This window comes from Empidonax traillii, unplaced genomic scaffold (assembly GCF_003031625.1).
Source record: "Empidonax traillii isolate 1590-97213 ecotype Southwest subspecies unplaced genomic scaffold, ASM303162v1 scaffold1986:size48237, whole genome shotgun sequence".
In the NCBI taxonomy this organism is placed as follows: domain Eukaryota; kingdom Metazoa; phylum Chordata; class Aves; order Passeriformes; family Tyrannidae; genus Empidonax; species Empidonax traillii.
In genome coordinates this window covers 20,608-44,420 of record NW_020957179.1, presented here as the reverse complement: position 1 = coordinate 44,420, position 23,813 = coordinate 20,608, and the positions used below count along the sequence as shown (strand labels likewise).

Genomic DNA, 23,813 nt, shown 5'->3' with positions numbered 1-23,813 from the left:
GAGGAGGAGCAGGGGCGGGAACAGCCCGAGGGGCCGGCACTCACCACGTCGATCTCGGTGTTGGAGTGGCCCATGTTGCAGACGATGCAGCTGTTCTTCATCCGGTCCAGGTGCTCCCGGGTCACCACGTTCTTGTTCCCTGCAGGGACAGTGAAAAACGACCCTGCTGGATCCTCCCTCCCTCCCTGAAACTCCAGCTGGAGGAGCTCAGCTTGGGGCAGCACCTGATGAACTTTCCCACCAGGACGAGGCTCCTGGTTGGGACAGCGGAGGAACGGGTGGGACAAGTGTTGTCGTGGGATGTGCTGAGCTGGAGGGGACCCACAGGGATCAGACACCCCCGGCCCTGCCCAGGACACCCCAAAATCCCACCCTGTCCCTGAGGGTGTTACCCAAACCCTCCTGGAGCTCTGGCAGCCTTGGGGCCGTGACCATTCCCTGGGGGAAGAACCTTTCCCTGAGATCCAACCTGGCCCTGCCCTGGCACAGCTCCAGCCCTGCCCTGGGCCCTGTCCCTGCTCATACAGAGCAGAGATGAGAGCTGCAGACCCCAAATCTTTGATCTTTTGTCCCATGAATTAACCAGGAGACCCCCAAATCCCCTCAGGACACTGGGATGTCCCTCCATCCCTGGCACGTGGGATCGTGGCCAAATATCAGAGCAGGGAGGAGGAGGAGGAAAAGCTCTTTCCAAAGCCCAGCTACTGCTCCTGGAAAATAAGGAGCACACGGCAGCAAAATGTCCTTGGGAGTTCCCTTGGGAATTCCCTTGGGAATGGTTGCTCCAGCCCTACCTGTGCAGGTGATGACCACATCCACTTGACGGATCACTTCGCTCAGCTTCACCACCCGAAATCCATCCATGCTGGAACAAACAGGGAGAGAGGGATCACAGCCAGCAGGAGAAGCCTCTTCCCTCCTCACCCCGGGCCAGGAGGGAACCCCACAGCTCCAAACTGCTCCTGCCCAGCCAGGGAATCGTCCACCCCCCCAGGAACAGTGGATGCAGGAGGAAGGGTGTGCAGTGGATGTTCGAGCTGCCCCTCCAAACACCTCACACCCCTCAACAGCTCCTACCAAAACAACCAGCTGTGGAAATATCTCCCACTCTTGATTCCAGTGTTTTACCCTTTGGAAATCCCTTCTATTTCCAAAGGAACAGCTTCCCCAGGCCAGCCAGGGAACACTTTCTGTGTGGGACCCCCCCACACCCCAAAATCCACCCCGTCACACTCCAACAAGGCGTTTATTCCCCCAAACGATCCCCAGCTCGTCCTGGCTCCGTTCCAGCCTCTGGGAAGGGTTTGGAAGAGGCTGGAGAGCAGCTGGAGAGACGCTCCCAGGCAGCAGGGAGCCCCTTACCAGGCCTGGAGGGCGCAGATGGGGTCGATCTCGGTGACGTACACGATGGCCCCCAGGGCCTTGAGGGCAGCACAGCAGCCCTTCCCCACCTGCAGAGATCAGCGTGAGGGGGGCACGGCCACAGCCCCTTCCCAACCCATCCCAGATCCTCATCCCAACCCTCTGCCCGCTGCCAGAGGCAGCTCAGGATGGACCTGGAGAGTGGCACAGCTGACACGAGCCAAGCTCCCCCCCTGTCAAGGTTTCCAGCTTCTCACTGCCAGAGGGCAGGATTGGGTGGGATACTGGGAGCAAATTCCTCCCTGTGAGGGGCTGGGGTGGATTTTCCAGAGGATGCCCCATCCCTGGAAGTGTCCAGGGCTAGGTTGGATGGGGCTTGGAGCAATCTGGGATAGTGGAAGGTGTCATTGCCCATGGCAGGGGGTAGAAGTGGATGAGTTTTAAGGTCCCTTCCCACCCAAACCAATCTGGGATTCCAGGATTCTGGAGCCCCTCTGCTCTGGAGCCAGGCTGGGAGAGTTGGGAATGTTGCCCTGGAGAAGAGAAGGCTCCAGGGACACCTTGGGGTCCCTTCTAGGGCCTAAAGGGGCTCCAGGAGAGCTGGAATGGAATTTGGGACAAGGGATGGAGGGACAGGACACAGGGAATGGCTTCCCACTGCCAGAGGGCAGGGTTAGATGGGATATTGGGAAGGAATTCCTGGCTGTGAGGGTGGGAAGGCCCTGGCACAGGTTGCCCAGAGAAGCTGTGGCTGCCCCATCCCTGGAAGTGTCCAAGGCCAGGCTGGACGGGGATTGGAGCAACCTGGGCTGGTGGAAGGTGTCCCTGCCCAGGGCAGGAACAGGGTGAGCGTTCAGGTCCCTTCCAACCCAAACCATTCCAGGATTCCATGGTTCCACGACTCCCCTGCTTTGAAGTCCACTAAAACTCAGGACAGGCCATGGAGACAACTCCCAGCACAACCCCTGGAGGCCAGCCCAGAGCCCTGGTGGGGCAGAGCTGGGCTCCACTGGTGCCTCAATAAATCAGGGAGCAGAATTCCTGCTGGGAAGAGCCTCTGCAGCTCCTGCCAGGCCCTGCACAGCGTGGGAGGACAAACACCCACACAGACACGCACAGATGGAGGGAAGGTGGCAGCTCCCTGCAGTTCCAGGGCAGAATCAGTGACAAGCCTGTGAGATGATCCCCCTCTGCCAGAACATTATTCCCAGCCTGTCCCTGCTCGGTGACAGCCAGGCTGGAGCTGAACTGGGGCCAGGGACAGCAGATGGAGCCCCGTGGGGAGCTGTGACTCAGGCCAGTGTTCCCAGCAGTGTCAGCTGTGCAGCTCCAGCTAATCTGCAGCAAACTGGGAAAGCTGAGCCCTGATCTGCAGCGAGATTTCCCTGGTAATCACTGCCCAGGCTGGATCCACTCCTCCTGGCAGGGAGGGACGTGCTGGGCTCAGGGGAGCTGAACACACAGAACTCACCTCCCCATAGCCACAAACCACCACCTGCTTCCCTCCAAACATCACATCCGTGGTCCTCTTCAGGCTGGGGGACAGAGAGAGAGCCGTGTTGGGATCAGCCCAGCCCCCCAGAACTGGGGCCTGCAGGGCAAAGCAGAGCCTGAGCCGGGCTCAGGGGGGGAGCCAGGAGCCAAACCCACCCGTGGGGAAGTGCCAGGAGGGAAAAGCTGGACTCACCCGTCCAGGATGGACTCCCGGCAGCAGTACAGGTTGTCAAACTTCTGCTTGGTGACCGAGTCGTTCACGTTCATGGCTGGGACACACAACTTGCCAGCCTTGGAGAGCTGGTACAGCCTGGCAAGGGGGCACAGGGGGGTCAGGGCAGGCAGCAGCGATCCCTGAGGGATGGCCCCAAGGATCAGCATTCCCGAATTCCCCACCTGTGCACGCCAGTCACGCTCTCCTCCACGATGCCCCGGATCTTCTTGAACACGCTGGGGTATTTCTTGTAAACCCAGTGGGTCAGGTCCCCACCATCATCCAGGATCTGGGAAAAACACGGAGCAGTCAGGCCTCCCACCCAGGAAAAGCACTGGCTGGGCACAGGATGGGGGGAAAAGAGGTGGAGAACATCTTGAGGCACTGCTGGAGGGCCAGGACTCCTGCTTGCAACTCGGGGTCTCCTCCCAGCACGGAGGTTGCCTTACCCCTGCCAGGAGCTGCTGGATCCTAATGGGATTTCCTGCCTCTCCTACTGCTCTGCAGCCTGGACACGTGAGCACAGGCAGCACTAACTAACCAGGCTGAGCTCAGCACGACACAACATCCACCCTGGAAGCAAACGGGAGAGGAGAGGCTGAGGGAGCTGCCATGGACACAGCCATGGCCTGGGGAACACGGCACATGGCCGAGGGGGACACGGGCACAGCAAAGGACAGACCCTGACTCTGGGAGAGCTGGGAGAGCTCCCACAGGGGGAAAGAGGTCCCGTGTTTCTTGGATCACAGCAGCTCCATTGGGAGCTGTCCCCATGTCATCAGGATGTGCCAGCCCAGGGCATCATCCCTGCAGCTCCACCAGGAGCTGATCCCAGCCCAGGGCAGTGTCCCTGCAGCTCCACCAGGAGCTGATCCCAGCCCAGGGCATCGTCCCTGCAGCTCCACCAGGAGCTGATCCCAGCCCAGGGCATCGTCCCTGCAGCTCCACCAGGAGCTGATCCCAGCCCAGGGCATCGTCCCTGCAGCTCCACCAGGAGTTGATCCCAGCCAAGGGCATCATCCCTGCAGCTCCATCAGGAGCTGATCCCAGCCAAGGGCATCATCCCTGCAGCTCCATCGGGAGCTGATCCCAGCCCAGGGCAGTGTCCCTGCAGCTCCACCAGGAGCTGATCCCACACTGTTGGGATGTGCCAGTGTCTCTGCAGCTCCCTCAGGAGCTGGGAAGTGCCAGCCCAGGACATCATCTCTGCAGCTCCATCAGGAGCTGTTCCTGTGTCAGTGGGATGTGCCAGACCAAGACATTGTCCCTGCAGCTCCACCAGGGGCTGATCCCAGCCCAGGACATTGTCCCTGCAGCTCCACCAGGAGCTGATCCCACACCAGGACATTGTTCCTGCAGCTCCACCAGGAGCTGATCCCACACCAGGACATTGTTCCTGCAGCTCCACCAGGAGCTGATCCCACACCAGGACATTGTCCCTGCAGCTCCTGAAGCTCCCATGGCCGTTCCCAGCCCATCTCCAGCTGTGTTTCGCAAGCCCCCCAGGATGGCAGGACAGCCCCAGGACCGCAGGAATGGTGAGGAGGAGCAGGAGGAGCAGGAGGAGCAGGAGGAGCAGGAGGAGCAGGAGCAGGAGGAGCAGGAGCAGGAGCAGGAGGAGCAGGAGGAGCAGGAGCAGGAGCAGCAGGAGCAGGAGCAGGAGCAGGAGCAGGAGGAGCAGGAGGAGCAGGAGCAGGAGGAGCCCTCACCATGTTGGGCTGCCAGCCGTCCACGTTGACACAGCGGTCGATGCACCACCAGAAATCATCCTCCGACTCCCCTTTCCAGGCGAACACGGCCACCCCTGGAAGAACAGGAGCATCCCTGGCACCTCCTGGGCCTGGCAGAGCCCTGCCCTGCCCTGCCAGCTCCGGCAAAACGCGGGCACGGGAGCGAGGGCCGTGCCAAGGACAGCGTTTACACCTGCCCGTCCCTCCCGAAATGACACTCCCCGAAAACAGTAATTCCCTAAAAGATAAATGTGGAATGAGAAGAACAAACAAACAAACAAACAAAAAAAAAAAGATAAAATAAATGAGATAAAAGTAAGCAAAGGATAAAATAAATGAGACGTGAAATAAAGGAGAGGAAAGGCGTAAAATGAAAAATGTTATTAAAAAATAAATGAATAATTGTTAAGGTAAAAATAAATTGAGTAAAAATAAATTATTTTAAAATTATTTTTACTATTATTTTTATATTAAAAATTTTATTAAAATTAACGAATAAAAATAAAATAAATCATAGATAATAATTAAATAAAAATAGTATAAATTAAATAAAATTAATAAAATTAATAAATAAAATACTATTAAAACACATATAAAAGAAATAAAATATTAAAAGAAACAATTAAAATAATAAATAAATTATTAATAAAAATTTAAGTGAAATAAATTATAAATTATAAATAATGATAAGGAAACACTTCAAATAAGATAAAAGTGAATAAAAATTATATTTAAACAAATAAATAAAATACACACGATTCAGCTAAATAATAAAAAATAAAACATTTTATTAAAAACAAATAATAAATAAAATAAGCTAGGCTTAAATGAAACCAAACCAAACCAAAACAAATTCGATAAATAAACATAAAATCAAAAAACCTTGAGGAGGAAATTCCCAAGAAATTGTCCCCCCAAAGCACCCCCAGCACTCACCAGCCTCTGCCAGGGCAGCTGCCACCTCGTTCTGCGTGGAGTAAATGTTACAGGCGGCCCAGCGGCACTGGGCACCCAGGGCACACAGTGTCTCGATCAGCACCTGGAAATGCAGGGATACAGGGATCAGGGATACAGGAATACCCCAGGGATACAGGGATCAGGGGCACCCAGGGCACGCAGTGTCTCGATCAGCACCTGGAGGTACAGGGATACAGGGATATAGGGATCAGGGATACAGGGATACCCAGGGCACAGAGTGTCTCGATCAGCACCTGTAGAGGAAACAGGGATCAGGATCAGGGATGCAGGGATACCCCAGGGATACAGGGAGACCCCAGGAATCAGGGGTACACAGGGCACACAGCGTCTCGATCAGCACCTGCAGAGGAAACAGGGATCAGGGATATAGGGATCAGGGATACCCCAGGGATCAGGGATATCCAGGGTTCAGGGATATCCCTGGGATCAAGGATACTCAAGGGATCAGGGATACCCAAGGGATCAGGGATATCCCAGGGATCAGGGATATCCAGGGTTCAGGGATACCCCTGGGATCAGGGATACTCAAGAGATCAGGGATACCCAAGGGATCAGGGATACCCAAGGGATCAGGGATATCCCAGGGATCAGGGATATTCAGGGATCAGAGATATCCAGGGATCAGGGATAGCCCTGGGACTGGGGATACCCCTGGGCTCAGGGATATATCCAGGGATCAGGGATACTCTGGGATCATGGAAGGCCTGGGGCAGCAGTGACAGGCACAGGAACCGACCCCAGCTCAGCTCCTGGGGAAACGCCGCAGCAGGACCATCCCAAAACGTCACTGGAGTTCTGAAGGTGCCTCATCCCTTTCCCAGGGCTGGGATTTTGTTCCCCAGGGAAAGGCCAGGCCGTTCCCTGGTGACAGGATTTGTGTTGTCCCTCATACCCCAGCACTCACCGCGGTCTGGGCCGTGATGTGGGTGCAGCCCACGATTTTGGCTCCAGCCAAAGGCTTCTCCCCCTGGGCTCGTTTCCTGAGTGAAATCAGAGCAGACATGTCTGCAAAAGGAAGAGAGGGTTTAATGCCGGAGCTGCCAGAGCTCCTCTCCCGTGTTTGGGGCTCTCCCAGGATCCCTCCTCCTGTGCTGGAGCCCGGGAGGAAACTCCCCGTGCCTGGCCCGTGCAGAGCAGGCCCAAACCACGGGGCCATTTGTCACTTGGAGAGAGGTGTGGGCCTTGCTGTGCCCCGGGGAGGCACCCAGGGACAGTCACAGGGACAGTCACAGGGACAGTCACAGGGACAGTCACAGGGACAGTCACAGCTCCAAATGGGCCTGGGTTATCTCCCGCTTCCAACCGGAAAGCAGAGCCACCCAATCACCCCCCTGGAAATGGGAATCGGCTTCCCACGAGCCTCATGGGAAGGGCTTGGCTCTCCCACTTCCCAAACACGTCCCAAGATCCTCGTCCACCCAGAGCCACCAAACAATCCAGCCCTGCAAGGGCTTGAAAACGGCTGTGGGAGGGCACCAACGCTTGCTGGCACATCCAGCTCTTCCCCGACCCATCTGGAGGGGAGAGAACAGGCTCTCCAAGGCTGGAGCAGGAGTGGGAATGCCCAGGGCTCAGCTCCTGGCCTGCAGAGGGCACAGGGCTGTCCCAGATGCCACCACCCCAACGTCCCGGCCGTACCCTGCTCGGCGATCTCGATCTCGCGGCGCCCGAACTCGGCCTGCTTGATGTTCTTCACGCAGAAGTTGCTGCTGCCCTTGGAGTTGGTTTGCTGCTTCTCCCGGGGGGACACCTCGTCATCGGAGCTGTCTGTGTATGAGGCAGCTGCACCAGAGAGGAGAGACCCTCAGAGCTCATCCCAGCCCACCCCTGCCACGGGCAGGGACACCTTCCACTAGCCCAGGTTGCTCCAAGCCGTGTCCAGCCTGGCCTTGGACACTCCCAGGGATGGGGCAGCCACAGCTGCTCTGGGAATTCCATCCCAGCCCCTCAGCGCCCTCACAAGGAAGGATTTCTTCCCAGTATCCCATCTAACCCTGGCAGTGGGAAGCCACTCCCTGTGTGCTGTCCCTCCATCCCTTGTCCTCTCCAGCTCTCCCGGAGCCCCTTTAGGCACCAGAAGGGGCTCCAAGATCTCCCTGCAGTTTTCTCTCCTCCAGGCTGAGCATTCCCAGCTCTCCCAGCCTGTCCACCCTCCCTGCTGTCCCCTTGGGATGCAGGATGGATCCCAGCCTGCCCTCCCTGGCTGCTGAGCAGAGCCCAGTGGGACTGCTTTCCCTCGTGGCTCAAACTACCAATCTCCTAAGGAATGCCAACATCCCGAAGGAATTTTGCACTCCTATTCTCTACCACAGCAGGGTTATCAGTAAGTAATCAACTTGATTACTTACTGATAGTAGATTACTCAAGTAATCAACTTGATTCCCTGAGCTTTGGGAACCACCCCCTCCGTGTCCATGCACGAAGAGCAGCACTGATCCCACCACGGGGTGTGAGCAGCACATTCCCAGCAGCACCAGGGCTGGATTTGGGATGTGGGACACACAGGGACAAGGAGCTGGCACCTACCAGAGCTGTAGCTGTCGGTGGAAGACTGGGAGATGGAGCGGGACAGGGAGCGCCGGCCCGTCTTGGTGGGGAATTTGGTGAATTCCTGCATGTCATCTGCAAACTGGATTTGCTGGGAGCGAAGGGAAGAAGTGCTGGATCAGGGGGGGTGATCCTCAGGGCATGACACCTGCCCTGGCTGCCCATGGGATCCCTTCAGCCCACCTGGGCTGCCCCAGTCACACAAATCACCGTCACCCAACACAACAAGGTGCAGATCCCAAAATCACACCCCCTGACCTGGCCCCTCTGCCATCTGATCCAACCTCAAGGTTAAAGCAGATTTGACACAACACCTGAAGTGTGTAAAGAGCACCCAGGAACATCCCCCTTTAACCCATTCCCAGCTCCAGGAGGCTCCTTCAAGGGTCACGCTTGTCCAACCCAAATCCACGGCCCCGATTCCGCCGGATTTCTGCCCCAAAAAAAAACTGCAGCAGCAAGAAATCTGGGATGGTCCCAGCAGATCCAGGGTCCTCCCTGGGAGCAGAGCAACCCCACAGGTTAAAAACATGGCACATCCTTCCAAAAGTGACACTGAAACCTCGGCAGGAGAGAACATTTCAACAAAGGGAAGTTGACATTGCGTTGGCTCCCACCCTCCTCGGCAGGAGATGTTTCCACTGGAAGAGCATCCCCCCAAAAAAAGCCACCCCTCCTTCCTCTCTGGGCCAGAGGCAACTCCAGGCTCCAGCACCTTCCAGGGGATCATCACACTGAAGTTAATTAAAAGAGGGGGAAATCACCCAAAACTGCTGCGCTCGCCCAACGTGAGGTCCTGCCAGGGAAGGACAAGGGAGGCAAAAGGGAATTAGGGAAAGCACCCGGGAATCCAGCCTGGAGCCCCCTCCTTGGAATGCTGCAGTGCAGGAGAGACCCCCTGGTGCGACCTCTCCCCTCGGATTGTGCCTCTCCAGGATTCAATCCTGCCACCTGAACGGGGATGAGACACCACGGCAGGAGTGGGATTGACAACCCCCACCCAGGAGACCTCGAGGGCAGTCCTGGGGAAATAAAGAGGATGGGAAGGGACAGCCCAGAGAGGCCTCCAGGAGGGGCTTCCCATGCCACAGCCATCCCCAAAACCCCCTGAAGGCTTTGATGTGGGAAACAGCCTTGGAAGGGAGAGGAATGCAAGTGTTTGGTTGGGATGATCCACTGAGGGAAGGAGGAATCTGAGCGGGGCTGTTTGGGGTGGGAAATGGAGCCGTGGATCCTGCAGAATCCCAGAGGATGGGCCAAAAGCAGTGTGGGATTCCCCTGGGAGGGGACACAGGGGCATGGAATCCACGGGATGATGATGTGGGACTCCAGGAATGGCCCAGCACGGATCAGATCCATCACCACACCCAGACCACCATCCCAGGCATTCCCAGGGGTGCTCCTGCTGAGAGGTTTCCAGCCCGCTCCTCCATCCTGGACATGGATCTGCTTCCCAGATCGAACTTCCCAGCAGATTCCAGCTGGATTCTGGCAGGAATTGCTTGCACTTGTATCCGTGGAAGGAATGGGAACGGTAAATGGAGTTTGGAGGTTTCATTTCCCAGCTGCTCGAGGCAGTTTGGTGCAGAGGGAGGATCCAGAAGGAATCACAACCCCCATTCCCACGGGAAAGCAGAGAAAGGATCCAGAGGGTCTCACAACTCCCATTCCCATGGAGAGCAGAAGGAGGATCCAGAGGACACCACAACCCCCATTCCCATGGGGGAGCTGGAGGGAGGAGAGGGGCAGAAGCACTTCCAGGCAGGTACCAGCAGCGTCTCCAGGTTTCCCAACAGGGAATGGTATTGCTTGGATCAGTCCTTCCTGGGCACTCCGGAAAAAATATCAGCAATTCCAGGACAAGATCCCCATCCCTTCCCACCAGAGGGAACAAAACCCACACCCACAAAGCACTGGAACAGCCTCAAGGGTCAGCTTGAAGGGGAACTTCTTCCAGCTCCAGGAAAGGTTTCCAGGGAAGAGGTGAATCCAGGAGGGAAAAATGAGACAAGGCACAGACACCCCAGGGTGCTCCAGCCCAGGGTGCAGGTCGGTCTGTCTGTCTGTCTGTCCTGGATGTGGGAATCCTGGGATAGGGCACTTCCCTGCAGGGAAACAGGCTGCCTGGCTGATCCCACGGAGCAAAGTTTGGGATGCGCTGGGAAGGAGAGGATGGGGATGGAGGGTTCTCGTGCTCCCTGATCCCACAACCTCCCACATGATGGATCTTCCCTCACCCCCTCAGAGCAGCAGGCGTGGGTGCTGAGCCAGCTGCGAGGCACAGCCCCACCCTGCAGGAGAGACAGCCCCTGTGGAAAACACGGGAATGGCGGGATCGAATCCACGGGGAAAGGAAAACACCTCCCTGCTACAAAACCACCCCCGTAATCCCAGCCAGGGCTTTACCAGGCTCAGCCCAACTCCCCAGCTTAGCAAGATCTGCCCTGGCTAAAATTACCCTCCAGCACCACAGGCAGGTCCCGAGTCCAACCAAGCAGGGGCACATCCAAGCCCTGGGAGCACGGGATGTTCCCGAGCAGAGGGAGGTCGGGAAAGGCTCCGGAGCAGAGTGCGTGACTGGAGCCCTCCCCGAGCTGCAGCTGCATTAAAGGAGGCAGAGAAAATCTCCTAATCCCTGGGCTGTCACCGGGACTGGGACCAGCAGCATTCCCAGCTGGAGGCAGCTCCGCCAGGAATCACATCCCGAACCTCGTCCCGCCGGGAGCGGCTTCTCCGAGCGGGTGGAGCACGAGGGGGGCTTTGGAGAGCAAGGAAAATATTTTTTTTTTTTTTTTTTTGGCCCAGGAATTCTGGGCCGAGGAGGGAAAATGAGGCAGGACCCACTTCCCTGCGCAGGAACAGACTGAGGGGTTTCCAGAGGGGTTTCCAGAGGGGTTTCCAGCATCGCTATCCCGGAAAAGGAGGAGGATGGGGAGAAGGGGCTGGGGGGGGGGGGAGCCAAATGGGCTTGGAACAGCAGGGATTGGGGAGTGGTCCTGTAGGAAAACACTGGGATCCACTGTCTCCTGCCGAGTTCTCCCAGGGCACTGCTGCTCCCAGTCACACCTCCAAGCCAGGAGGACGCTCCGATCCCTTGGGAAAGCTGGAGCCACCGTGTCCATTCCCACACAGATCCAACACTTCCCTACAACAGCCACTCGTTTTCAGCTCAATTCACCCCTTCCAGGGCTGGATCTGAGGGAGCATCTGCTGGTACAGCCCCACATCCCAAAAAGGGCCCAGATGAAACACCAGGGCCCCCTGGATGCTCCCAACACCAACCCCCTCGTCTGGAGCATCCCAAACCTCTGGGAAGCTGAACAAGGAGCTGCAACCAGCTTCTCCCAGGGTTCTTATGGATGAATCCCACGGGAGCAAAGCCCTGGAGCAGCAGCAGAGTGTCCCCAGCACACACAGCCTGGGCTGGTTAATGATTACGGCACAGGGAGGGCACAGATTGCGGGTGTGGACGGGCACCCTCGGCTGGGCGTGCCATCCTCCAGGGCACCTTCCCAAGTCCACACACCCAGATCCCAAAAACCCCAGGATCCCAAGGACCCTCCCAGTAAGTCAGCCCAGAGAGCAGCTTTTAGAGCTGACAGGGTAAGGGAAGTCCCACCCTCTGGCTCCGAACCCCAGAGGGATTTGTAAACGCAGCTGGATTTGCAGACACCGCCGGCACGTCCCTCTCATGGGGGAGCAGCCCCACTTCCACCTGAAAAATCACTTTAACGCTCTCAGGACAGCTCCAGAGAGGCTGCTGAGCTCCTCTGCCGTGCTCCACATCCCTGCTCCCATCCCAGAGCAGCTCCTCTGCCGTGCTCCACATCCCTGCTCCCATCCCAGAGCAGCCCCGGGGCACAGCAGGTTGCGGAAGGAGGGTTTGGAAAGCATCCACCAGCTCCCAGCTGACCCAGCTCAGCCAGGCACAGGCTCCACAGAGGAAGGACACGTGCCAGGAGCAGCTCCAGGCTCTACTCCCACCAGCCCCAGGTTTGCCTCAGCAACCCCTGGTTTTAATTGTTGTTACTTTTAACCGGGGACAACATGAGCATCGACACATCCGGAGCTGGGGGGGGAAAAGTGTCCTCCCAGCCCCTGCTGTCCTGGATAACAATGGGAAAGGGGGGACAAGTAGCAGCCCCCACCACGTCACCCAAGATCAGCAGGAAGCCCCCAAACCCCTCCAGACTCCGGAGTTTCACATCCAGGGACATGAGGACACGGCCCAGCCGCACGGGGACAAACAGCAAAACAGGAGCAGAGCAACCCCCTGGAAAGGCAGGGAGAGACTCCAACCCACCCTCCCGGAAGGATCCACAGTCCTGGGAGCTCTCCCGTGGCCCCAGACTATTCAGAGCAGCCAGTTCCCCTTGTTTAATCTGTCCTCCCAAACAACCCCCCCCCCCCGGGCAGAGCTGGGGGTGCCCAGCGCTCCCTGGCGTGACCTGTCTTTTAAGTTCATCGTTTCTCTGTCATTCCTGGGAATTCAGCCAGACTAGGAATGTTCCACGGCTCCAATGAGCATCCTCCTCCTCCCCAGCCCCGCAGCACTCAGACCAGGGCTGGGTTTTGCACGGCCAGGGCACCTCCAGGTTTCGGGTTCCAAGGATTTCTTATCTGCAGAAGGACCTTTTCCTCCGGGGAATGCTGTGGTTTTCCCAAGAAGGAGCCGGGTCTCTAAAGGACAAGTTTGTTTTAATCCACTTATTTGCAGGAAGGAGGCACCTCGGGGGCTCTTCAGTCCCATCAGCAGAGGGGGGAAAAAAAAAAACCCAGATAATCAGTAATTCCCTCCTTTCCAGCTCAAACGGAGGAGTGGAACAGGTTCCCTTGTGCCACCTCCCCAAGGGAGGGCACAGACCCTTCCAGGATGTTCCCACGGGCTCCCACACCTCCCAACCAGAGGAAAAGAGGACATTCCTGCCCTGTTTTCCCCCTTGGATGAGGGGCTGAGGCCAGCCCAGCTCGCGGTGCGTGTTCCCCGTGCCAGCCCCAGGGTTGGCTCCGGTCCCGCCGGGGCTGTGCCAGGGCGCTGGGTTTGTTTGGAGCTGCCCTGTCCCCTCAGGTCCCCTCTGTCCTGTTTCCAGGCTGGAAGAGCCAGCCCCTTTTCCCACGGGATGGGGCTGGGAACAGGGGACACACAGAAAGACACGGCTCCTGCTCCACGACCCCCCTGGATTTTTGGGGTGGGAACAGCAAGGCAGACAGGGCAGGTTTTTAGGGTTCCTCTCCTGAGGGCTTACCCAGCCTGGAGGGTGTTCCTGGATCCCAGCAGGATCCAGGATGGATGGGAAGGAAAAAAGCAGGAACTCAGAGTGGAGGGATGGGGGAGCAGGATCAATAAGGCTCCCACCTCATCCTCAGCCCCAAACCGTTGCCAAGGGGAGGAGTTCGAGGGGGATTGGGTCGAGGGACTCAAACCATCCCCTTTTCCCACTTCCAAGCGAGCCAGGACACACCTGGATGACAAAAGGCTGCAGGAATTCCCAGGGGGCTGCAGCCCAGCCATGGAAGAAGCGCCACATTCCCAGTTCACACCAGCCCAGCCCAGCAGCAAAGGATTCCCAGGTGGAGCCCAGGGCCAGGGCAAGACAGGGAGGGTCTCATGGGCAGCACCCACATCTCCAGCCCCAGCATTCCACAGGGATGCAGGAGGAGCAGGATGGGTGCCCAGCAGGCATCTCCTGGCCCTCCACAGGCTGGGCAGAGCTGGAAGGGGCACAGCCCTCAGAGCAGGAGCTGCTTCTGCTCCAGGCACAGCAGAACTTTCTCCTGGTGGTTCTCGAGGGGAAATCTCGAGCGTTGTGTTCAGAGAACGCAGGGAAGGGAAGCACGGCCAGGGTGGGATTCAGCGCTCCTGGATCTGCACCCCCTCCCTCCAGAGGGCTCTCCCAGGGCAGGTCGCTCTCCCTGCCTGCCTGGCACGCTCCCTGAGCGGGAATCGCAGCCAAGGCTCCACCTGGAAACCTTTCCAGCGCTCCCCACAAGGAAATGGAAGGACACGGAGGTTCCTGGCAAAGCAAAGTGGCCAAGCCCTGATCCCAACCTCCCTCCTCCAGGGCCAGGGAAGGGCTGGTTGAGGGGAAAAAAAAAACACAAAACAAACCAAGTTTCTGTGAGTCCAAGAGGAGAATTAAGGACTTCCACACAAATCCCAAAGGAAAAAGAAACCCCTGGAAAGAAATGGATCCACTCCAAGGGTTAACAGGCTGGAAATCACACCAGTCATGGTGGGAATCACCGTAAATGCCAGGAAAAGGGAAAATGAACAGAAGGAGGGATTCGAGAAAAGAGGTGAGATCTTGAGTGTTAAACAGTAACTGGGAATAACTCCAGGGAACAACTCCTGCCCTGTGAACACCTGGAGGTCAAAGGTGGGATCCAGCAGGAGCAGAGGGAAAAGATTCCCACCAGCAGATAAGGGATCCAGTCCCTGGACTGCAGGAATGGAGGCAAAGGCTCGGGCCTGGCTTTAATGGAGAGGGATGAAGCCTGGAATACAGGGGGAGCTCCTGAAGTATCCAGGGAGATCAGCCAAACAGCAGCTGGTCTCACAACATCCCAGATTTCTCCCCTCTGGATTCATCCCCGGGGCCCAGTGAGGGTTTGGGATAACTGGTGTTAACTGGAGTTACCACGCTGGGAGTGCTGCATGGACAGGACACAGGGAATGGCTTCCCACTGCCACAGGGCAGGGTTGGATGGGATACTGGGAGGTGGGGAGGCCCTGGACTGGATTTCCCAGGGGATGCCCCATCCCTGGAAGTGCCCATGGCCAGGTTGGATGGGGCTTGGAGCAACCTGGGCTAGTGGAAGGTGTCCCAGCCCACGGCAGGGGTGGAACTGGATGGGATTTAAGGTCCCTTTCCACCCAAACTATTCCATTATTCCATGGCTGGGGGTGAAATTCCCTTCCAGCAGCTTGTGGGGCAATCCAAGGACTGGCAGCTGCGGAGCTGGAATCCCACAGAAATGTGTTTGTGTGTCAGAGCTGAGAGGGGAAATCAGCTCTAATTAGCATCGAGTTTTAAACTAATTAGAAATAACTCCTCTCCCAGCACAGCTGTGGGAGACCAGGGGAACACTGGGAAGTGCTGCCAGGGGGCTCCTGCAGCTGCTCCACGTGGGTCGAAGGGAGGTTGGGCCACGGCAAACCCCAAACTGCAGACCCCAAACCCCCTCCTCCAGAATCCCTAAAGCAGCCCCTGTGCTTTGGGGGAGGAATTGCCCTCCCCACGAGCTGCCTGTCAAATCCCAGCATTCCAAGACCTCTTTTGGCCTTTCCAGGGACCAAAAGAGCAAATCCCACCAGGGAGAGGGTCCAGCTACTCTCAGCTTCCCTCAGCAGATGCTCCATTAAAGGGGGAAACATCCAGCAGGATCAGCAAGGAAATAGGAACAGCCTGTTTTGGAAAAGTGGGAATCCATCCTGCTCCTGCCCTGACCCCTCACAGGGGTGTTCCCACCAGAGCTGCCCACTCCTCTTTATCAACAGACTATTTTCAGCCCTGGAAATGGCTTGGATTTTGATGCATCCACTTGGAGGCAAAGCAGGAGAAACCTCAGGCTGTTCCCTCCCTCAGGAATCCGAGGAATCACCACCAGGATGGACAAACACCACCCTCCTGGCCCCTGGGAGCAAAGCCAACCCCTTCCTGCCCCACAGGGCTGATTCCACGGAGCCCCTTCCTTTTAAATGAGGCGAGAGGGGCACAAAATTCTCTCCTTGGGGATGGTGAGCTCGGAGAATGCCTGGAGAAGGGGCTGGTTGATGCAGGAGGAGCTGTGCTGCCTGTCAGAGCTGATGGCTCCAAGGTCAACAAGGACCAGCCAGATGTTCCCGCTCCAAAACATGCCCAGGTTGGACACAAAACTCTCCCCACAGAGCAGGAATGTGTGAAATCCGGGACTCCCCGCTGGGAGGGGAAAGGAGGAGGGACAGAAAACAGCAGCCACACAGGTTGAACCTCAGCCCCGGGGCCAGCTGGAAGGAGGAAAGCAAAACACGAATTTCGGGAAGGCAGAGCCCCAGGACCCTCCTTTTCCAGGCTGGGAGGAGCCATTCCCTCCACCCACACCTTGGAGATAAACCAGGCTCCCATCCCGGAGCCCCCACCCAAATGCCAGTTCCCAAATTCCCAAATGCCAATTCCCAAATGCAGGTTCTCAGAGCTCCCACCCAAATGCCAATTCCCAAATGCCAATTCCCAAATGCCAGTTCCCAAATGCCAGTTCCCAAATGCCAGTTCCCAAATGCCAGTTCCCAAATGCAGGCTCCCAAATGCCAATTCCCAAATGCAGGTTCCTAAATCCAGGCTCCCAAATGACAATTCCCCAATCCAGGCTCTCAGAGTCCCCACCAAATGCCAGTTCCCAAATGCAGATTCCCAAATGACAGTTCCCAAATGTAGGTTCCCAAATGCCAATTCCCAAATGCAGGCTCCCAAATGCAGGCTCTCAGAGTCCCCACCCAAATGCCAATTCCCAAATGCCAGTTCCCAAATCCAGGCTCCCAGAGCCCCCACCCCAATGCCAGCCCCTGATTCCCGGCAGGAATGGGTGCTGCCAGCCTGCCCTGGGGCGTGGGGGCAGCCAAGGGGAAGCTGCTCCCACCTCCCGAGGGCTCACCCCGGGACAATGGAGGCTGTTGGAGGAGCTGGAACATCCTGTCCTCGGCCACCTCCGTCCCTTGGCTGTCACCAACCTGGAGCAAACAGGCTCTGCAGCAGCAATGAGCTCGTTGCCAAGGCCACCGTATTGATCCCCCAGTGTAATGAGCAGTCACAGCCCAGGCAGGGGCGGCTTCCCCAAGGCAGGAACAGCTTCCTCAGCTTTCCCAGGGGCACAGAGCCAAAAAAAAACCACCCCAAATTCTGCCCTGGCAGGCCCTGGCACAGCTTGCCCGGAGAAGCTGTGGCTGCCCCATCCCTGAGAGTGTCCAAGGCCAGGTTGGAGCAGCCTGGGCCAGTGGAAGGTGTCCCTGCCCGTGGCAGGGGGTGGGACTGGATGAGCCCTCAGGTCCATTCCAACCCAAAGCATTCCCAAAGTATGGCAGCTTTCTCCTTGGAAGAGAGCTCCAGAGCAGCCATTCCCAAGGTTTACAATGGCATGGAGCTGATGTGAGCAGAGGGGGACAGTGCAGAGCAGATTCCAGCCCTGCCAAGGTGGGGGACAAGCCCTGGAATTGTCAAGCGCCCTGAGAAGAAGCTCCACAGAGCCTGCTGAGAGGTCAGTCCTTGGTGGGACTCCCTGACCCTGCTCCCAGCCCCTCCTTTTGATCCACTGAGGGAGAAGTTTTGGCACAGGTTCCTCCACACGAGGCCACCAGCAGGTCGTGGGACATTCACCTGGAATGTCACCACCACGTGCTGAGTGAAGGTGAGCCAGAGGCTCCAGATAAGCAGCTCTGACCAAAGGGCTCAGCAGGAAACACAGCAGGAGCCCTTTGCAAAGGCGACCAAACCACGGCCAACATCCCTGAAATCCCAGCCCTTCCCTGCTCCAGCAGCCGGGATGAGGCACCCACCGACCCCTCAGAGGAGCAACACGGGCACAATGCCCCCCCCTGCAAAGGAGCAACTCCAACCTGAACCTTGAGAACCTGCTTTTCAGAGCAAAAAAAGCCAAAAAAACCCGAGTTTCAACCCCTAACAAGGAGCGCAGACACTCCATAACCTGCATGGGTTGGAAACTGTTCAGGTCCCCAAGGAATTGTTGTGGGGGGCTGGTCCCCAGCACAGACAGAGCTCCCCCAAAATGCCAGGCTCAGGAAAACACCAGGCTCCTGCCAGCAGCACGATTCCCATGCTTTTTGAAGGTGGTTTGTGCCCATCAAAACCCCCCAGAATGTCCTTGTGTCCTGCTCTCTTGGCTCAACAATTAGTGAAGCACCTTCTGGCCTTGCAGCAGTGCTGGTCACTGGGACAAATCTCCCCTCTGGACAGCCAGGAGAGACCCCCCCCAAAACACCTAGAGCGACAGGAAGGACCCAAAAACAACTTGGGAGAGAAAAACAGAGCATTCCTGTCGTGTGCCACAGCACAGGCGGGGGTCTGGCTGCTGCCAACCCCAGGAAATCCCCTCTATCCCAAACACCCTCCTGCTCTGCTCTGGGTCAGGCTGCCACCAGCTCAGCCTGGCACCTTCTAACACAGCAACACCTTCATTCTTTAGGGTTTTCCTGCACCCCAGGGAAGGCCAGACCCATCCCAGGTTATCCACAGGAAGGAGGATGAGCTGTCCAACTCATCCCAACCCCAGCACCTCATCCTGAGAAGGGAAAAACTGCAGGGACGGAGCAAAGGAGCCGAGGAAGTGAGGATTTTTGGGCAGGGATCAAGGAGAGCTGGGTGTGTGGAGCCCGTGGAACAGCCAGGACAGGAGGTGGTGGCCACGACCCCAGACAGGCTCACAAAGGCCCAGAGGATTTATGGACACCCAGACTAAGGAATGGAATAAAAGGGAGAGGAAAAACGAGCGGCTCTGGGAGCTCTGTCAGGACAAACAAGGAGAGTCCCGTCCCCCTGGCAGGCCCAGGGGGAAGGTGGGTTTATTATCCCCTGGCCTGGCTGAGCTGCAGGAGCTGAGACGAGTCGGGACGGAGCAAAACGGGGCAGAAAAAAGACGAGTTGGGATGCAGCAAAGTCAGCGGCTCCGGGCCTGAGGCTCCAGAGGGGACACCCAGCCCTGCCCAGGGGCTCCATCCCCCCCTGGCCAGCCTTGCCCCGCTCCCTCCCAGGCAGGCAGTGCCCGGCTGGCACCGCAGAGCTGCGGCGCTGAGCATTAGCATTCCCTGCCACGGCTCCGCGGGGGATCCCTCCGGAGCGGGAGCGGTGCAGGGACATCCGCAGGGACACCGTGCCCCCCACACCCCCCCCCGGGGCACAGGGACCACCCCACTCACCTCCCCAGAGCCCCTTCCACGGCCCTGCAGGATTGCCCAGGGTGGGGGAGCCCGGGGGGTGAGGACACAGCACGGGGAGGTGACAGGGACAGCCCCGAGTGCCCCCTGCTCTGCCACAGCCACGTCCTTCCCACAGCTCGTCCTTCCCGCCCCAGGACACCCACGGCTCGGCCTGCCCAGGGATTTAGGGCTCCACTGGCACGGCTTGGGAGAGCCAGTGCTGCCAAGGGCACCTGCAGTCTGCAGGGAGGCATGGGAGCAGATGCCCAGCTGCAGCAGGGACGGCACACGGGGATGGGGAGGGGCAGGGCCTGCCCTCGAGCTCCCCCAGCCCCATCCAGCCCCCCAGCATTCCCAGCCTTCCCCAGCTGGGAAGCTCAGCATCACCCACCCCTGCCTGCAGACCCCCAAAGGACAACCCTGCTCCCAGCAGGCTGTGACAGCCCAATCCCCAGGAACTGCGGGGAAAAGGGGAGCTCTGGAAGAGCCAGGCAATCCCAAATTTTGGGAGGAAACCCACCCCCACCCCTCCTTTCACCTGCACTGCGCTGGCTCCTGCTTCACCCTGGGGATGATCATATTTAATCTCTTACCTCCTGCTGCTTCACACCTCAAACAAGTTCCTGACAGAGGGAGACGTCAGCAATCCCTTGGGGCTGGATCCCAGCTCCGGGTACCCCAACAAGGAGCTCCTCCACAGCTTCCAGCTGAATCCAAAGCGCTCCCCCAGCTCCCAGTGCCCAAACTGGCTCTTTCCCTGAGCTCCAGCACAAGTTAAGGCTCCTCTGAAAAGCCATTCACAGGGAGAGAGGGAGCCTGCCCCGAGCTTGGCCACATTCCCACCCTGCCCGCAGAGCGCACTGGCCACGCTCAGGGAGCCCCAAACAGCCGGGAGGGAGCTGCTCCAGCTGCTCCCCATGCTGGGAGTCATCTCTCCCCACCATCTCCACCAGCCTCTGACACAAAAGTCACTTTTGGTGGAAGCAGAAAGGAGCTTTTAATGGTTTAATTGCGCTTGCTGTTCCAGGAGCCGAGCTGGGGGCACTCAGCTTATCTCAGGAGGGCAAAATTCTCCTGCCCCGGCCTTTCATCCTCCTGCCAACGCCTCTGCCCTTCCCCAGCTCTTCGCAGGAATTAGCCAGGCAAGGAAAACAGTGGCCCCGAGCGATTTGTGGCCAAGCACAGCCCTCTCTGCCCGCTGATGTTATCAGCTCAAATGTCGGGTGTCGCTCTGGGCACCTCCAACGTCCTCAGCCGGCCAGGAAAAGCTGACGGGGCTCCTCACCCTGAACAACCAGCTGCGAATCTGGGGGGGACACAACACCTCCCACCCCTCAGACACCACAGACTTTGCCTCTGAGGGTGCTGATCGGTTCCTTTTCAGCTGCTTTGGCTCCCTGGATGCTCTGGGGTGAGCAGTTTGCTGTCCCCTCACTCTGACAAAGATGAGGGTTATGAAAAGGTACAAACAGTCCCTGAGCTCGGAAGAGACAAGATCCCAGCTCCACATTCCTCTGCTCCTTCCTCCGGGCTACGTCCACATCCCGGATAAACAGGAGCCTCCAACTCCCTGAGTGAGGAGGTGCTTCCAACCCAGCCGACCTTCCCCGAGGGGCAGAGCTCCCTGAGCCCACCTGGAGCAGATTCCCACAGAGGGGGAGGATGTTCCCACTCCCTGCCATTCCCCCACCACTCCCAGGCTGTCACAGCCCCGAGGGGAACGCGATGCTCAGCACGGCGGATCCCAACATGGATCCCAGCACGGAGCTGCCTTCTGGAACACTGGGAATTCACCCCTGAGCCCGGAGCACAGGGCTGGGAGCGCTCCCCCTTCCTCAGAGGGGGTTACCGGGGCCGGGGTCGGGGGGGTCCTGCCCACCCTCAGTGCCACCCGTGCATCCCACGGGAGCAGCACCGGGATTGGGGAGGTTTGGGGAGGAAAGGACTGAAGAGCCCGGAGCTCCTTCCAGGCCTTCATGGATGGAAGGGTCCAGCACCAGCAGCCTCTTCCCAAGCACAAACCTGCTCCCACCTACACCCTCAACACCCCCCCCGTCCCAAAATAAGTCCAAGCCCCCCAACTCCCGGTGCTGCCCTTCCCAGTGACCCACAGCAGATCCCAGGGCTCGTCCCATTGAATGGCTCCCCTGCTGCGTCCCTGTCACCCCACAGTCCCACACAGGGACCCCCGACCCTTCCTGGGGTCACCCTGTCCCCACACCCCCCTGTGGCACAGCCGAGCCCCCCTCTGTGCCCCCCAGAGCCCCCCCAAACCAGCCCTCCCCTCACCCCTAGCACAGACCCCTCTGTCCCCAGTACCCAAGCCCTCCCCTCCCACCCCAAACTGGGCCAGCAGCCCCGCTGGGCACCTCTGCCCCCCCTCCCAGCTCGTACCTGCTGCCCCCAGACCCGGCCAGCCCCCCTCACTGGTACCAGTGCCCATCCCCTCCACTGAAGGGGCACAGCCCACCCTTCCCAGTTACCCCAAACTGGACCAGTTCTGGCTTTCCCAGTACACTCCCCACCGCCGGGGGCTTCTCCCCCATCACCGGGGGTCTGCCCTCCCCAGAACGGGGGCTGTTCCCACCACCCGGGGCCTCCCCCCCCGCTGCCCCTGTCCGTGCCCGCCGCCCCCGCTACCTTCTTGGGTGCCTTGGTGACGGTGGCCATGAAGGAATACTTCTCGGCGTCCTCCACCTCCTTGGCCTGCTTCTCCTCGCCGCCGGCGGGCTCCGGCACCGACATGGTGGCGCGGCGGGGCCGTGGGAGCGCGGGGGCGGGCTACGGGCGGCGTGTGCCGGCGGGTCCCTCGCGGTCCCTCAGACCCCTCACGGTCCCTCAGGGCTCTCCGGTCCCTCAGACCCCTCCGGTCCCCTCACGGTCCCCTCCGGTCCCTCCGCTCCGGGGGCTGCGGCGGGACTGCGGCCGCCGCGCCGGGGGCGGGGCCGCCTGACGTCACCGCGCGCTGACGTCACCGCGCACCCGCCGGGCAGGTGAGGCCGCGCGGCGCCGGCGGGAGGAGCGGGCGGGGAAGGTGGCGCCCCCTGGCGGAGCGGGGAGGGGAGGGAGAGGAGTGGACGGGGGCGTGGTCAGAATGGGGGCGTGGTCAGAGGTGGGGGCGTGGTCAGAATTGGGGCGCGGTCAGATGTGGGGGCGTGGTCAGGGTTGGGGGCGTGGTCATAAAAATATTCTCGGGCCGAATTGGAATTAAATAGAATTATTCTATTAATTAAATTTATATATAAATTGTATAATTAAACGTTATATATTAATTTATATAATATATATTTATTATTTATAATATATTTCTCTATTCGTATATAACATATTTATATTTAATATGTATGGTTATATATTACATTTATTAAAATAAAATATAGTATAATATAACTCATCTATTATATATGTATACATAGGTATATATTACTCATCTATAATCTATAATCTATAATCATGTATTAAATATTGTATATATCATATATAATAACATATAATATATATTACGACATATAACATGTATTACATATTAGTATATATATACTCTATACAGCATAAAATAGAAATACTATAATTGTCTGCTACATATATAATGTATAATATAGTTATGTATACTATAATTATATGCATAAATACATACCTAATATGTATAATAATAGTTATTAAATTATATAAATAAAATAAAATTATAATAGAATTTTAAAAGAAATTATATCAACATAGTTTATTAATATGTAATTACTATATAAATTAAATAATTTGGGTTTTTATAAAGTATTATAGGAATTAAATTAAATATAAATATATAAATTAAGTGTGTATGTGGATTTATAAAATAAGTAAATTAATTTTAATAATTAACGATCAATTGAATGTACTAATTGAGTAAATTATATAATAATTGCGTATATAATAATTTATAGCAATGTTTAAATTAAAATATTAGTTACACATGTTTACATTTATTGGTTGTATACAAAATGTAAAAATTATATAAATTATTAAATAATTTTATATAACATATTTAAATGTAGAAGCTAGTTATACGAATTAATTTTATTATTTATTTAATGTTATTAAATATTATTTTATTTAAATAATGTATTAAATTAAATTGTATTTGCATAACATTTTATTAAATTATGTTATTTAATGGTATTAATTTAATAAATTAATTACATAAACATTACATAATTACACTTACATTACACATACATTATATACATTTAGATATCAATATTTTCATCAAATAAATTCGATTAATTAGTTTAATTCTTAGTTAAATCAAAGAAGTGGGTGCCCAGCCGTGGGGGGGTTCACAACCCCCCGGACCCCGGGCAGGCTCAGCCCTGACCCCGCCAGGGACACCGAGGGGCCCCATCCTGCCCCGTGGTCCCCAACTCTGTAGGGTCCCCAAGGGGGCTCTGGGGCCCCGCTGTGCCCCTGTCCCACCCTGGCACCCCCTGAGCCCGGGGCACCCTGACCCCGAACCCACACACAGCGCTGGGGGGGTTTCCGAGCCCCTCATTCCCAAGGGCATTCCCTGAAAAAGCACAAGCCGGGCAAACATCAGCACTTGGCTTAA

At 56.8% G+C, this 23,813-nt stretch overlaps 1 protein-coding gene across 2 annotated transcripts in view; it reads right to left on the bottom strand.

Annotated features, from left to right (window-relative positions):
- The window catches only part of AHCYL1 (adenosylhomocysteinase like 1), a 25,763-nt gene extending 3,656 nt beyond the window's left edge, over nucleotides 1–22,107 (bottom strand). Inside the window, exons 1-12 of one of the 2 annotated variants that reach the window (XM_027909205.1) lie at nucleotides 21,872–22,107; nucleotides 8,305–8,416; nucleotides 7,417–7,560; nucleotides 6,683–6,783; nucleotides 5,737–5,839; nucleotides 4,780–4,874; nucleotides 3,253–3,359; nucleotides 3,050–3,166; nucleotides 2,834–2,897; nucleotides 1,363–1,451; nucleotides 795–865; nucleotides 45–139 (exon numbers count right to left, since the gene is read on the bottom strand). In XM_027909205.1, the coding sequence (XP_027765006.1) occupies nucleotides 45–139; nucleotides 795–865; nucleotides 1,363–1,451; nucleotides 2,834–2,897; nucleotides 3,050–3,166; nucleotides 3,253–3,359; nucleotides 4,780–4,874; nucleotides 5,737–5,839; nucleotides 6,683–6,783; nucleotides 7,417–7,560; nucleotides 8,305–8,416; nucleotides 21,872–21,976 (1,203 nt within the window). In that variant the 5' untranslated portion in view covers nucleotides 21,977–22,107. The remainder of the gene's footprint in view (nucleotides 1–44; nucleotides 140–794; nucleotides 866–1,362; nucleotides 1,452–2,833; nucleotides 2,898–3,049; nucleotides 3,167–3,252; nucleotides 3,360–4,779; nucleotides 4,875–5,736; nucleotides 5,840–6,682; nucleotides 6,784–7,416; nucleotides 7,561–8,304; nucleotides 8,417–21,871) is intronic. The other variant, XM_027909204.1, reaches the window with a different exon arrangement.
- Nucleotides 22,108–23,813: the final 1,706 nt, after the last annotated feature.